The sequence below is a fragment of the Gorilla gorilla genome, chromosome 18 (assembly GCF_029281585.2).
Source record: "Gorilla gorilla gorilla isolate KB3781 chromosome 18, NHGRI_mGorGor1-v2.1_pri, whole genome shotgun sequence".
Classification (NCBI taxonomy): Eukaryota; Metazoa; Chordata; class Mammalia; order Primates; family Hominidae; genus Gorilla; species Gorilla gorilla.
Genome location: NC_073242.2, coordinates 111504310 through 111518809, shown reverse-complemented (window position 1 = coordinate 111518809; position 14500 = coordinate 111504310). Strand labels below are relative to the sequence as shown.

Here is a 14500-nt window from a genome sequence, read left to right as displayed (position 1 = left end):
GTACTTAGGCTTATATACATCTTTGCATCTATTAATATTATCTCAGTCAAGTGTCTTCTCAGGTATTTGTCAATTAAAGAAATCATTTCAGTACGTCATAAGCCTGTTTCTGAATTGTAAAGGCACACATTTGAGTGCCGGTTGATAGAAATGTGCAAAAATATTTTGTCAAATACATTTGGAAAATGTTAGAGACATTTTCTAGTGATTAAACCTGTGTTTGTTTTCTGTTATTGTTGTTTTTGAGATGGAGTCTTGCGCTGTTACCCAAGCTGGAGGTCAGTGGTGCCATCTTGGCTCACTGCAACCTTGCCTCCCAGGTTCAAGTGATTCTCCTGCTTCGGCCTCCCAAGTAGCTGGGATTACAGGCACCCACCAACACGCCCGGCTAATTTTTTGAATTTTTAGTAGAGATGGGGTTTCGGCATGTTGGCCAGGTTGGTCTTGAACTCTTGACTTCAGGTGATCCACCTGCCTCAGCCTCCCAAAGTGCTGGGATTACAGGTGTGAGCCACCGCATCTGGCCTATACCAGTGTATGTTTTCTTTAGGAAAAAATAAGGCAGAAACCAGATAACTAACACTTTACATAAATGTAGGTGCATAATATTGGTACGATATTGGATAACTTAAATTGCTGAACTGTATGAAACTTAATTTTTCTAAGGCAAAAATTGATATCATTGGAAGGATCTTGGAGTCAGTGGCAGGCAAACAAAATTTAAACTTGGCTGCATTTTCGTTTTTCGTTTCAAATGAATACTTAACTAGGTGCAATGGCTTTATTTGTGGTCTTCAGCTGTGGTGTGTGTGTGTGTGTGTTTAGTAGTTACTGAATAGTACAGGGACCTACTGCATTTTTATAAGTTGCAATTGAAATAGTAGCTATGCTATAATCCTTTGGAATTATTTGTTCAGACAGTTTTTTGTTTCTGTTGAGTGGGAGGTGGATGGGCAGTTTGAATTTCTCACAGTTTTTTTTTTTTTTTTTTAACAGCTTGAGGTATAATTTACATACCATAAAATTCGCATGGTGAAATGCACGTAACATAAAATTTACCATCTTAACCATTGAAATGCACAATTCAGTGGTATCAGATACATTAATAATGTTGTGCAACCATCACCACCGTCCGTCTCCATAATACTTTTTATCTTGTAAAACTGTCTGCCTGTTAAACAGTAACTCCCCATTCATCTCCTCCTGCCCTTCCACCTCCCTCTGGTAACCACCATTCCACTTTCCGTCTCTTTGATTTTGACTACTTTAGGTGCCTCGTGTAAGTGGAATGTTAAAGTATTTGCCTTTTAAAAAATATATAATTTCAAATTTTATTTCAGATTTTGGGTATAAGTAATGTGCAGGTTTCTTACATGGGTACATTGGATGACACTGAGGTTTGGGTACTGTTGATCCCGTCATGCAGGTAAGTGAGCATAGTACCTAATGGTTTTTCAGCCCTTACCTTCCTTCTACCGTCTATTAGTCCCCAGTGTCTTTTGTTGCCATCTTTATGTCTGTGAGTATCCAGTGTTTAGCTCCCACTTATAAGTGAGAATATGCCATATTTGGCTTTCTGTTGCTGCATTAATTCACTTAGGATAATGGCTTCCAGCTGCATCCATGTTGCTGCAAAGGACATAATTTTGTCCTTTTTTATGGCTGTTTAGTATTCCATGGTGTATATGTACATATTTTCTTTATCCAATCCATTACAGATAGACACTTAGGTTGATTCCATGTCTTTGCTATTGTGAATAGAGCTACAAAGAACATATGAGTGCATGTTTCTGTTTTTGTAAAACGGTTTATTTTCTTTTGGCTATATACCCAGTAATGGGATTGCTGGATCAAGTGGTAGCTGTTTTAAGCTCTTTGAGAACTCTCCAGACTGCTTTCCACAGTGGGTGAACTAATTGACATTCCCACAACAGTGTATAAGCATTCTCTTTTCTCACAACCTCCCCCAGCATCTGTGTTTTTTTGACTTTTTAGTAATAGCCATTCTCACTGATGTGAGGTGGTATCTCATTGTGGTTTTGATTTGCATTTCTCTGATGATTAGTGATGTTGAGCATTTTTTCATGTTTTTTGGCCACTTGTATATCTTTTGAGAAGTGGCTGTTGATGTCTTTTGCCCACTTTTTTTTTTAATTTGTTTATTTGTTTTGTTTTTTCGAGACTGAGTCTCACTCTGTCACCTAGGCTGGAGTGCAGTGGCGCCATCTTGGCTCACTGCAACCTCCGCCTCCTGGGTTCAAGCGATTCTCCTGCCTCAGCCTCTTGAGTAGCTGGGACTACAGGCGCCCGCCACCATGCCCGGCTAATTTTTGTACCTTTAGTAGAGATGGGGTTTCACCATATTGGCCAGGCTGGTCTCGAACTCCTGACCTTGTGATCTGCCTGCCTTGGCCTCCCAAAGCGCTGGGATTACAGGTGTGAGCCACCGTGCCCAGCCTTTTGCCCACTTTTTAATGGGATTATTTGTTTTTTACTTGTTGAATTAATTTCCTTATAGATTCTGGATATTAGACCTTTGTTGGATGCATAGTTTGTGAATATTTTGTCCTGTTCTGTAGGTTGTCTTTATTCTATTCATAGTTTCTTTTGCTCTTTTGAGATCTTTAATTAGGTTTCAGTTTTTGTTGTAATTGTATTTGAGTACTTAGTCCTAATTCTTTTCCGAAGGTGAATGTCCAGAATGGTGTTTCCTGGGTTTTCTTCTAGGATTCTTATAGTTTGAGGCATTCTATGTAAATCTGTAATCTATCTAGACTTAATTTTTATATATGATGAAAGGTAGGGGTCCACTTTTATTCTTCTGCATATAGCTAGCCAACTATCCCAGCACCATTTATTGAATGGGAAGTCCTTTTGCCATTGCTTATTTTTGTTGACTTTGTCAAAGATCAAAAGTGTGTGGCTTTATTTCTGGGCTGTTATGTTCCATTGGTCCATGTGTGTGTTTTTGTAGGAGAAGCTTGCTGATTTGGTTATTGTAGCCTTATAGTCTGAAGTAGGGTAATGTGATACGTTTGGTTTTTGTTCTTTTTGCTTAGGATTCTTTTGGCTATTTGAGCCCCTTTTTGGTTCCGTATGAATTTTCGGATAGTTTTTTCTAATTCTGTGAAAAAATGCCATTGGTAGTTTGATAGGAGTAGTGTTGAATCTGTAGATTGCTTTGGGCAATATGGCCATTTCAATGATATTGATTCTCCCAATCCATGAACACGGAATGTTTTTCCATTTATTTGTGTCATCTGTGATTTCTTTCAGCAGTGTTTTGTAGTTCTTCCTGTAGAGATCTTTTACCTCCTTGGTTAGATGTATTCCTGGGTATTTTATTTTTTTGGTGGCAATTGAAAATGGGATCGCATTCTTTTTATTTTATTTTATTTTATTTTATTTTTTATTGATCATTCTTGGGTGTTTCTCGCAGAGGGGGATTTGGCAGGGTCATAGGACAATAGTGGAAGGAAGGGCAGCAGATAAACAAGTGAACAAAGGTCTCTGATTTTCCTAGACAGAGTGTTTGTGTCCCTGGGTACTTGAGATTAGGGAGTGGTGATGACTCTTAACGAGCATGCTGCCTTCAAGCATCTGTTTAACAAAGCACATCTTGCACCGCCCTTAATCCATTTAACCCTGAGTGGACACAGCACATGTTTCAGAGAGCACAGGGTTGGGGGTAAGGTCATAGATCAACAGGATCCCAAGGCAGAAGAATTTTTCTTAGTACAGAACAAAATGAAAAGTCTCCCATGTCTACCTCCCCCTACACAGACACAGCAACCATCCGATTTCTCAATCTTTTCCCCACCTTTCCCCCCTTTCTATTCCACAAAACCGCCATTGTCATCATGGCCCGTTCTCAATGAGCTGTTGGGTACACCTCCCAGACAGGGTGGTGGCCGGGCAGAGGGGCTCCTCACTTCCCAGCAGAGGCGGCCGGGCAGAGGCGCCCCTCACCTCCCGGACGGGGCGGCTGGCCGGGCGGGGGGCTGACTCCCCCACCTCCCACTCAGACGGGGCGGCTGGCCGGGCGGAGGGGCTCCTCACTTCCCAGTAGGGGCAGCCGGGCAGAGGCGCCCTTCACCTCCCGGACGGGGTGGCTAGCCGGGCGGGGGGCTGACCCCCCCACCTCCCTCCCGGACGGGGCGGCTGGCCGGGTGGGGGGCTGACCCCCCCCACCTCCCTCCCGGATGGGGCGGCTGGCCGGGCAGGGGGCTGACCCCCCCAAATCCCTCCCGGACGGGGCGGCTGGCCGGGCGGGGGGCTGACTCCCCCACCTCCCTCCCGGACGGGGCGGCTGGCCGGGCAGAGGGGCTCCTCACTTCCCAGTAGGGGCGGCTGGGCAGAGGCGCCCCTCACCTCCCGGGCGGGGCGGCTGGCCGGGCGGGGGGCTGACCCCCCCACCTCCCTCCCGGACGGGGCGGCTTGCGGGGCGGGGGGCTGACCCCCCCACCTCCCTCCCAGACGGGGCGGCTGGCCGGGCAGAGGGGCTCCTCACTTCCCAGTAGGGGTGGCCAGGCAGAGGCGCCCCTCACCTCCTGGACGGGGCGGCTGGCCGGGCGGGGGGCTGACCCCCCCACCTCCCTCCCGGACGGGGCGGCTGGCCTGGCGGGGGCTGACCCCCACCTCCCTCCTGGATGGGGTGGCTGCTGGGCAGAGACACTCCTCACTTCCCAGACGGGGTGGCAGCTGGGCGGAGGGGCTCCTCACTTCTCAGACGGGGCGGTTGCCAGGTGGAGGGTCTCCTCACTTCTCAGACGGGGTGGCCGGGCAGAGATGCTTCTCACCTCCCAGACGGGGTCGCGGCCGGGCCGAGGCGCTCCTCACATCCCAGACGGGGCGGCGGGGCAGAGGCGCTCCCCACATCTCAGACGATGGGCAGCCGGGCAGAGACGCTCCTCACTTCCTAGATGGGATGGCGGCCGGGAAGAGGTGCTCCTCACTTCCTAGGTGGGATGGCGGCCGGGCAGAGACGCTCCTCACTTTCCAGACTGGGCAGCCAGGCAGAGGGGCTCCTCACATCCCAGACGATGGGCGGCCAGGCAGAGATGCTCCTCACTTCCCAGACGGGGTGGCGGCCGGGCAGAGGCCGCAATCTCGGCACTTTGGGAGGCCAAGGCAGGCGGCTGGGAGGTGGAGGTTGTAGCGAGCTGAGATCACACCACTGCACTCCAGCCTGGGCACCATTGAGCACTGAGTGAACCAGACTCCGTCTGCAATCCCGGCACCTCGGGAGGCCGAGGCTGGCGGATCACTCGCGGTTAGGAGCTGGAGACCATCCCAGCCAACACAGCGAAACCCCGTCTCCACAAAAAAATACGAAAACCAGTCAGGCGTGGCGGCGCGCGCCTGCAATCGCAGGCACTGGGCAGGCAGAGGCAGGAGAATCAGGCAGGGAGGTTGCAGTGAGCCGAGATGGCAGCAGCACAGTCCAGCTTCGGTTCGGCATGAGAGGGAGACCATGGAAGGAGAGGGAGAGGGTTCGGCATGAGAGGGAGACCGTGGAAAGTGGAAAGGGAGAGGGGGAGGGGGAGGGGGAGAGGGAGAGGGAGAGGGCGGGATCGCATTCTTGATTTGGCTTTCAGGTTGAACCTTATAGTGTATAGACATGCTACTGATTTTTCTATGTTGATCTTGTATCCTGAAACTACTCAAGTCATTTGGCAGAGTCTTTAGGGTTTTCTGGGTATAGAATCATATCCGTGAAGAGAGACAGTTTGACTTCTTTCCTTATTCGGATGCCTTTTATTTCTCTTGACTGATTGCTTTGGCTAGGACATCAGTACTGTGTTGAATAGGAGTGGTGAGAGCGGGCATCCTGTTCCCTTGTTCCGGTCCTCAAGGGAAATGCTTCCATCTTTTGCCTGTTCAGTATGATGTTGGCTGTGAGTGTGTCATAGATGGCTCTTATTATTTTGAGGTATGTTCTTCAGTGCCTAGTTTGTTGAGGGTTTTTATCATGAAGAGATGTTGGATTTTATCAAAGGCTTTTCTGCATCTATTGAGATAATCACATGGTTTTTGTGTCTAATTCTGTTTGTGTGGTGAATCACATTTATTGATTTGCGTATGTTGAACCCTATATATATGTTTTTTGACTGGCTTATTTCATTCAGAATGTCCTCACATTTCATCCATGTTGTAGCATATGTCAGAATTTCCTTCCATTTTAAGGCTGAATAGTATTCCATTGTATGTATATACCACATTGTGCTGATCCATTGTCTGTTGGACTCTTGGGTTGCTTCCATGTTTTAATTATTGTGAATAATATGCCGTGAACATGGGTGTTCAAATATCTCTTCAAAACCCTGCATTTAATTCTTCTGAGAATATAGCCAGAAGTGGAATTGTTGGATCATATGGTAATTTCATTTTTAATTTTTTGAGGAACTGCTATACCGGTTTCCACAGTGGCTATCCCAGTTTACATGCCCGCCCACAGTGCGCAAGAGTTTCAGTTTCTCCACATCCTCTTCAGCATTTGTTATTTTCTGTTTTTTTTCAGCAGTAGCCATCCTAATGGATATGGGTTGGTTCCTGTTTTCTATTTGGAACTTTAAAAAAAATTAAAGCAGGTAATCAGTTCTTTCTTTTGGTAATCATTTCTTAGTTAGAGTAGGTTAAGCCCAGGTGGGGCACGGTAGCTCATGCCTGTCCCAACACTTTGGGAGGCTGAGGATCACTTGAGGACAGGAGTTTGAAACCAGCCTGGGCAACATAGCAAGACCCCTGACTACAAAAAAAAAAAAAAAAAAACAGCTGCCCATGATGTTTTTCCTTTGACCTTGGCTGCTAATTTTCCACTTTGTGGATGATCCAATTAAACTTAAGTTCAGGGATTTCAGCTTCATGTTTTCAGTGTAATAATTAGTTTTATGGCTATATCTGTTAAATTTGAAATTTTTTTTCACAACTTCTGGTTTCATTTCATTGTTTAGTTTTTTTTTTCAGCCAGCTATTAAGAAAAAAGCAATCTATATTCACACTAATATGAGACTAATGACCCTTTAACCCTCAGAATAATATACATTTTAAAATAACAAGCCAATTCTCTTAATTGGTAGAATTTCATCTGAACAAAATGAGTTGTTAATTTCGAGAATGTGGCGAAAATATTTGAAGTCAGGCTTATTAATATAAGCAAGCTGTTTCTGCTTTAGCGCTTATTTCCGGGATTAGGTCTCTTGAGGCTTCCTGCTTTTCTCCTGAACCTGTAGGTTCTCTAAATACTACTGATAACTTGCTGAATATGTTAAATCATTGAATTAGAAAGCTTTGTCTCAAGTTTAATAATTTGCCTGAGGTCACACAGCTGGTTAATGGTTAACATACTTCTCTGATAAAGGTCACTAGAGGTTCTTATGAAGATACTTTTAGGTGGCGTAACAAATGTGTTTATGCATATTCAAGACACTCTTGTATCCACAGGTTGCACTGCTGTGATCCATCCTCATCTCCTAAAGATGCATCCTGACTTATCTCCACACTTGCACACTGAAGAATGCAACGTCTTGATTAACTTGCTTAAGGAATGTCACAAAAATGTAAGAGTTCAGAAAAACGACTGTACAGCCAAAATGAAACTTAGTTATAACACACTGATGTAAAATGTTATCTCCGTTGATAGAAGGAAACGATAATGTCTTAGTAAGGAGTCTGAGTTGAGTCAAGATTAGCAGTTGATATGTGCGATTTTTTTCTTTTTTTTACACAAACTACCTCCTTTTATGATTAGTAAAAATCAGACATGGTAGTTTGTTAGGGAACGTCTGAACTGGTATGTAACAGTTGGAATACATGTTCTTACAATAAAATGCTTTCTCTTTCCTAATTATAGGGCACTAGAACAGTTATATTCAGCGCTGACACTTCTGATTATAATGGAATTATTCTAAAAGTATCTGCTCTTTGATGGCTACCATTCTGTGTTTAATGGTAATAGAAACGTGTTATATAATTAGACATTAACTAGATTTATGATTGGCTTAATCTGATGTGTTTAGTTGTTAGTGGAATGGAAGTAAAATTACATGGTTAAAACCAAAATAGAAAAGGAGCCCATCCATATTTGGGATGCATTAAATCAAGCTGACATTTTTATAGCTGTTGAATATTTAGCTTTTCCTTATATGTTTGATATATGACACCATTGTTACAAGAAGCAGTTGTTTTTTCTTTAGCTTTGCATAGTTTTTCTCATAATATCTACAAACTGTAGATATATCAAATTATAATAATATAAAGTATCACTTAAATGAGTAAAATTTATAGACCAAAAGTAAGGTGGTAAGTAGTGCTTATAAAATGTGAAGTCAGGTATTTTTACTGGTTCAAAGAATGTTGTTGATGACAATATTTTTGGGGCTATTTCACTATACATATAGATCAAATGAGCCAGACTACATAAATAAAACATAAAGTTTTGATTTTTAAAGTAAAAACTATATAAAATATTCACTGTTTAAAGAACAAGAACTAATTATTTGTGTTGAAGTAGAATATTTCAATTTGTATATGGTCAGTTATAGTCAGAGATAGAAAAGGGGAGAGGGTCTGGCAACAGAGAGGCACAGTGGAGAGAAAGAGACTCTGTGGAATAACATTTCAGTCTTGTTATTGAGGATTTTGCCAGTATAGCCCTTTAGATTTATGTTGTGCTTTTTGTAATACTGGACATAAATAAGGATATTATCGCATCATATTTATTTCCAAGGTTAATCAAATTAAGGGCCAGAGTTTTTCAACCCTTGCTTTTAAGTAATCTTTGTTTTATGTTTATATTTGTATATTGCTTTTTGGTCCATGACTGTTTTTAAATTGAAATCTATTTAAACGTTGTTGTTTTTTTTTTCTTTCAAATGGATTTCTTATAATAAAGGTGGCTTCTTGAATCACTGGAACTAAAGATGGATTTTAAAAAATTAACTTTATTGAGGTGTAATTTACACGTAAGGAAATGCTAATATTTTAAGTATACAGTTTGATGAGTTTTGTCATATATAGATACCCATGCAACCACCATCACAGTCAAGATCTAAAACATTTCTATCAGTTTCCTGTGCCCCTTTGCAGTGAGTCCCCAACCCTTAACTTACCTCTTGCCCAGGTAACCACTGCACTACTTTTTGTTGATATAGATGAATTTTGCAGTTCTAGAATTAGTTAGAAATTTACACTACATTGTATATTCTTTTTGTTTTTTGAGTCTCACTCTGTCACCCAACCTAGAGTGTAGTGGTGCGATCTTGGCTCACTGCAACCTCCGCCTCCCAGGTTCAAGTGTTTCTCCTGTCTGAGTTTGCCTAGTAGCTGGGATTACAGGCATGCGACACCAGGCCTGGCTAATTTTTTTTATCTTTAGTAGAGACAGGGTTTCACCATGTTGGGCAGGCTGGTCTCAAACTCCTGACCTCAGGTGATCCTCCCGCCTCGGCCTCCCAAAGTGCTGGGATTACAGGCATGAGCCACTGCACCTGGCCTACATTGTATATTCCTATATTTTGCACCATGATATGTTTTTGAGGGTCATAACATGCTGTTGCACATGTCATTAGTTCATTTATTTTTATTTCTGAGTAGTAGTTCACTGTATGGATATGCCACAGTTTATTTACCTATTAATTGACATTTAGGCAAATAAACAGTTTGCAGCTGTGCTGTTTTGGATAAAGCTGCTATGAACATTCATGCACAAGTCGTTTGTTTTTGAGACAGAGTCTTGCTCTGTCACCCAGGCTGGAGTGCAGGGGCCCAATCTTGGCTCACTGCAACCTCTGCCTCCCAGGTTCAAGCAATTCTCCTGCCTCAGCCTCTTGAGGAGCTGGGATTACAGGTGTGTGTGACCACACCTGGCTCATTTTTGTATATTTAGTAGAGACTGGGTTTCATTATGTTGGTCAGGCTGGTCTCGAACTCCTGATCTCAGGTGATCCACCTGCCATGGCCCCCCAAAGTGCTGGGATTACAGGCATGAGCCACCACACCCAGCCATCATGTGCAAGTCTTTGTGTGAACATCTTTTTATTTCTCTTGGGTAAATACCTAGGAATGGAATGACTAGGTCGTGTGGTAAGTGTATATGTACCTTCATAAAAGGCCACCAAACTGTTTTCCATTTTATACTACTATACATTCCTACCACTGTCCATCACCAGTGCCTAATATTATAAACTTTTTAAGTTCAGCCATTGTGTAGATATGTAGTAGTATCTCCTTTTGGTTTTAAATTGTATTTCCCTGATGACTAATGATTTTGACATGCTTTTCATATGCTTCTTTGGCCATTCATATAAAATTTTTTGCCTGTATTTTAAAATTGGATTGTTTTATGACTGTGTTATAAGCATTCTTTTTATCATTTGGGATACAAGTCCGTTGATAAGTGTATTGTGAATATTTTCTCTGTGGCTTTTTTTTTTACTTCCTTTAGGATGTGTTTCAAAGAGTAGCTTGTACATTTGATGAAGTCTTTTTTTTTTCTTTCATGGTTTGTGCTTTTTGTGTCTTAAGGATCTTTGTGTATTCTGTGGTCACAAAGATACTCTTGTGTTTGCTTTTAGTTCTATAGTATTAGCTTTACATTGGTCTGTGATTCATTTCAAGTTAATTTCATTTTGTTCTTTTGATATTTGTGTATTCTTATCTGAGATTTCAAGTTAATTTTTGTGTATGGTATGAGGTGTGAGTTGAAGTTGATTTTCTTTGCCTGTGGGTAGCCAGTTGTCTCAACACCATATGTTAAAGAGACTGTTCTATCCCTGCTGATTTACCATGGTCCCTTTGTCAAAAATCAATTGACCATATGTGAGTGGGTCTATTTCTGGGCTCTCTAGTCTGTTTCACTGATTTATATGTCTCTTCTTAACACCAGTACCATGCTGTCTTAATTACTGTTGCCTTGTAGTAAGTCTCAGTCATATAGTATAAATCCTCCAATTTTGTTCTTTTTCAAAGTTGTTTTGGCTATTCTAAGTACTTTCATTTCCATATTAATTTTGGAATCAGCTTGTCATTTTCTACAAAAAACTTGTTTACTGGTTTTTTGTTTTTTGAGGCTGAACATTGTTGATGACTTGGATTTTATCTTTTGTATCAGCAGGCAGTTCGTGTTTTTACTATTTTAGGACATAGCTGGCATAGCCTTTACTCTAGAGTTAGCTTAGCCCAATTACTAAAATAGGATTCTTTACTGATTGACTTGCATATTCAATGAGATCTCTACTTTGGCTTATAAGGACTCCATTGACTCCCAGCCCTGTGTGAGCTCTGCGTTTTTCAGCTTGTAGCTGCTGTAATTGTTCTTTGTAGTGATTATGGCATTGTGAAAGTCACCCAACACATGTGTAGTGAATACTCAGTCAGTGACTCAAGGCAGGTCCATGTAGATTTCTGGAGTTCTTTTGCTGCTTATCTCTACCTCACAAATTCCAGCTGCCCCAACCTGCACGAACTCCTCTGATGTTTGCCTCCTCTGCTCGGTGAAACTACCATTCTCTTCTTGAGTTCTGTTCTCTGCTACATGGTTTGGAAATTGACTGTAGGTAGAAAGCTAGGTGAATGTAGGGTTCACTTTGTTTTGTTTTTTTCTTTCAGTTATCACACTCCTGTAGTCTGTTGTCCCAATATCTGAAAATAGTTGTTTTATATATTCAGTTTGTTCTTTCATGGCTAGAAGCAGAAGTCTGGAAAATAGATTTTTAAGTAAATAGCATGGGGACAATTACATAGCTGTTTGGAAAAAGTTAGAATACCATACATATGAATCAACTAATGGGGCAGACATCTAAATGTCAAAAATGAAACAATACAAACACTAAGAATAACTGGATAAATTCTTATATAACCTAGGTGTGGGGAAAGTGTGCCTAAGTAAGGACCCTGAATTCCAGAGACAATAAAATCAAAGATTGATAAAGGATCCTTTGAGGCCTGGAGTTCCAGACCAGCTTGGGCAACATAGCAAGATCCTGTCTCTACAAAAAATGAAAATAAAAGTGGCCGGGCATGGCACATGCCTGTAATCCTAGCTACTTGGAAGGTTGAGGCAGTAGGATCACTTACCCAGTTGTTTGAGGCTGCAGTACAACACATCAGCCTGTGTGACAAAGTGAGACCCTGTCTTTACAAAAAAAAAAAAAAAAAAAAGGAGGGGGAATAAGAGGCCAAAAATCAGAGAGAAAAATGAGCAAAAGCATGAGAGACAATTTAAAAAAAAAAGAAAAGATGGCCTTTAAACATGAGAAGATGTTCAACCTCAATAATTAGAGAAATACAAATTAAATATACTGAACATACCATTACTTATCTGCAGGGGGGCAGAATTAAACAGTGTGACAGTGCATTCTGTTGGCAAGGCTGTATACCCTCATACATTTCTGATGGGACTGCAAATTGTTATAATCTTTATAGAGAGGAATTTGCTGCCTTGTAGCAAAACTGCCGTATATTTGCTTTTTAATCCATCAGTCCCACTTCTGGGACTTTATCTTAAAAGTATAACTCTAACAGTATGAAAAAATGTATGCATAGAGTTATTTACTGCAGTGTTGTTTGCACTTGGAAAATGTTGGGAACACACTTTCCCAACATAAAGTAGTTGAACGACCTATGGTACATCCACACAATGGAGCACTATACAGCTGTTTTGTAATTTTTATTTTTAAATAGACTTTGTTTTTTTAGAACAGTTTTAGATTTACAGACAAATTGTGAATGTAGTACAGGGAGTTCCCATATACCTCACATCTAGTGTCCCTTATTATTAACATCTTACATTGATAAGGTGTTTGTTACAGTTAATAAACCAGTATTGATACATGATCGTTATTTAAAGTCCATGCTTACTCAGATTGCTTCAGGTTAGTGTTTACCCAATGTTTTTTCTCTGTTACAGGATTCCGTCCAGGATACACATTACACTTAGTTCTTGTCACTCTTTAGGCTCTTGTTATCTGTGACATTTTCTTTGTTTTTGATGACCCGAAAAGGTTTGAGGCATAATGGCCAGGTATTTGGTAGAATGCTCCTCTGCTTGAATTTGTCTTGTTTTCCTCATAGTTGGATTGGGATCATGTGTTTTCGGAAGAAGACCACAGAGGTAAAGTACATTTTCATCAAGGCTGCATACTACAACATAATTTATCACTGTTAATGTTGACGTTGATCACCTGGCTGAGGTATGTGTTAGGTTTCTGTACCTTTTTTTTTTGGAGACAGGGTCCACTATGTCTTCCAGGCTGGAGTGCAGTAGTGTCATTTTGGCTCACTGCAGCTTCAACCTCGTGGGCCTAGGTGATCCTCTCTTCTCACCCTCCCGAGTAGCTGGGACTACAGGCCACGTCACCATGCTCGAATAATTTTTTGTATTTGTATATTTGTAGAGACGGGTTTTCACCATGTTGCCCAGGCTGGTCTTGAACTCCTGGGCTCAAGCAATCTGTCTGCCTTAGCCTTCCAAAGTGCTGGTATTACAGATGTGAGCCATTGCATGTGGCTAGGTTTCTCTGCTTTGAAGTTACTCTTTTCCTCCCTTTTCATAACTCTTTGGAAGGAAGTCACTGTGTGCAGCCTACACGTAAGGACTGGGAAGTTACCCTGTTCCTCCAAGGTGGTGGAGTATCTACATAATCTTCTGGAATTCTGTTCTGGAGAGTTGCATGTTCTCCCCCATTTATTTACTTATGTCAGTATGGACTCATGTATATTTACTGTATACCTTGTGTTATAATCCAATACTACTTTGTTTTGTTACTCAAATTGTTCCAGCTTTGGCCACTGAGAGTCTTTCAGTTGGCAGTGCAGCTGTTAAAAAAAAAAAAAAAAAAAAAAAAAGCCAGGCTTGGTGGCTCAGTCCTGTAATCCCAGCACTTTGCGAGTCTGAGGTGGGAGGATTGCTTGAGCCCAGGAGTTCAAGACCTACATGGGCAACATAGTGAGACACCTGTTTCTAGAAAAAATTTAAAAAAATTATGTCACTAGATGACACATGCCTGTAGTCCCAGCTCCTCAGGAGGCTGAGGTTGAGGTGGGAGGATCACTTGAGCCTGGGAGGTCAAGGCTGCAGTAAGTCATGATTGTGCCACTGCATTCCAGCCTGGGTGACAGAGTAAGACCCTGCCTCTGAAAAGAAGAAAAAAAAAATTTCTTTGAACCAACGTGTAATGACTTCCAGGATATATTTCGTGAAGAAATCAAAGGACAAAACAGTATTTATAGTATCCTAGCGTTTGTATAAAAAAGGAGGAGAAGATAGCAAAACATATTTGTATCTCCTCATTTGTGCAAAAAGAAACAAGATAACCGGAAGCTAATGAGATTAATTACCTTCTGAGAGGTGGGTAGGAGCAAAGTAGAGAGAGTGGAGGAGTGACACTTTTACAAAATCTTTTGGCCGATGGCAGTGGCTCATGCCTGTAATCCCAGCACTTTGGGAGGCCATGGCAGGCAGATCACTTGAGTCCAGGAATTTGAGACCAGCCTGGCCAAC

The 14500-nt window shown here is 41.9% G+C and overlaps 1 protein-coding gene across 5 annotated transcripts in view; it reads left to right on the top strand.

Annotated features, from left to right (window-relative positions):
- CMC2 (C-X9-C motif containing 2) overlaps positions 1-14500 on the top strand; it is a 32966-nt gene that overhangs the window by 4205 nt on the left and 14261 nt on the right. For 3 of the 5 annotated variants that reach the window (XM_031002819.3, XM_063700357.1, XM_055366745.2), the window contains exon 2: positions 7444-7559. In XM_031002819.3, coding sequence (XP_030858679.1) covers positions 7479-7559 — 81 coding nt within the window. In that variant the 5' untranslated portion in view covers positions 7444-7478. Of the gene's footprint in view, positions 1-7361; positions 7560-13071; positions 13112-14500 lie in introns of those variants that run through there. The other 2 variants (XM_063700356.1, XM_031002813.3) reach the window with 2 other exon arrangements.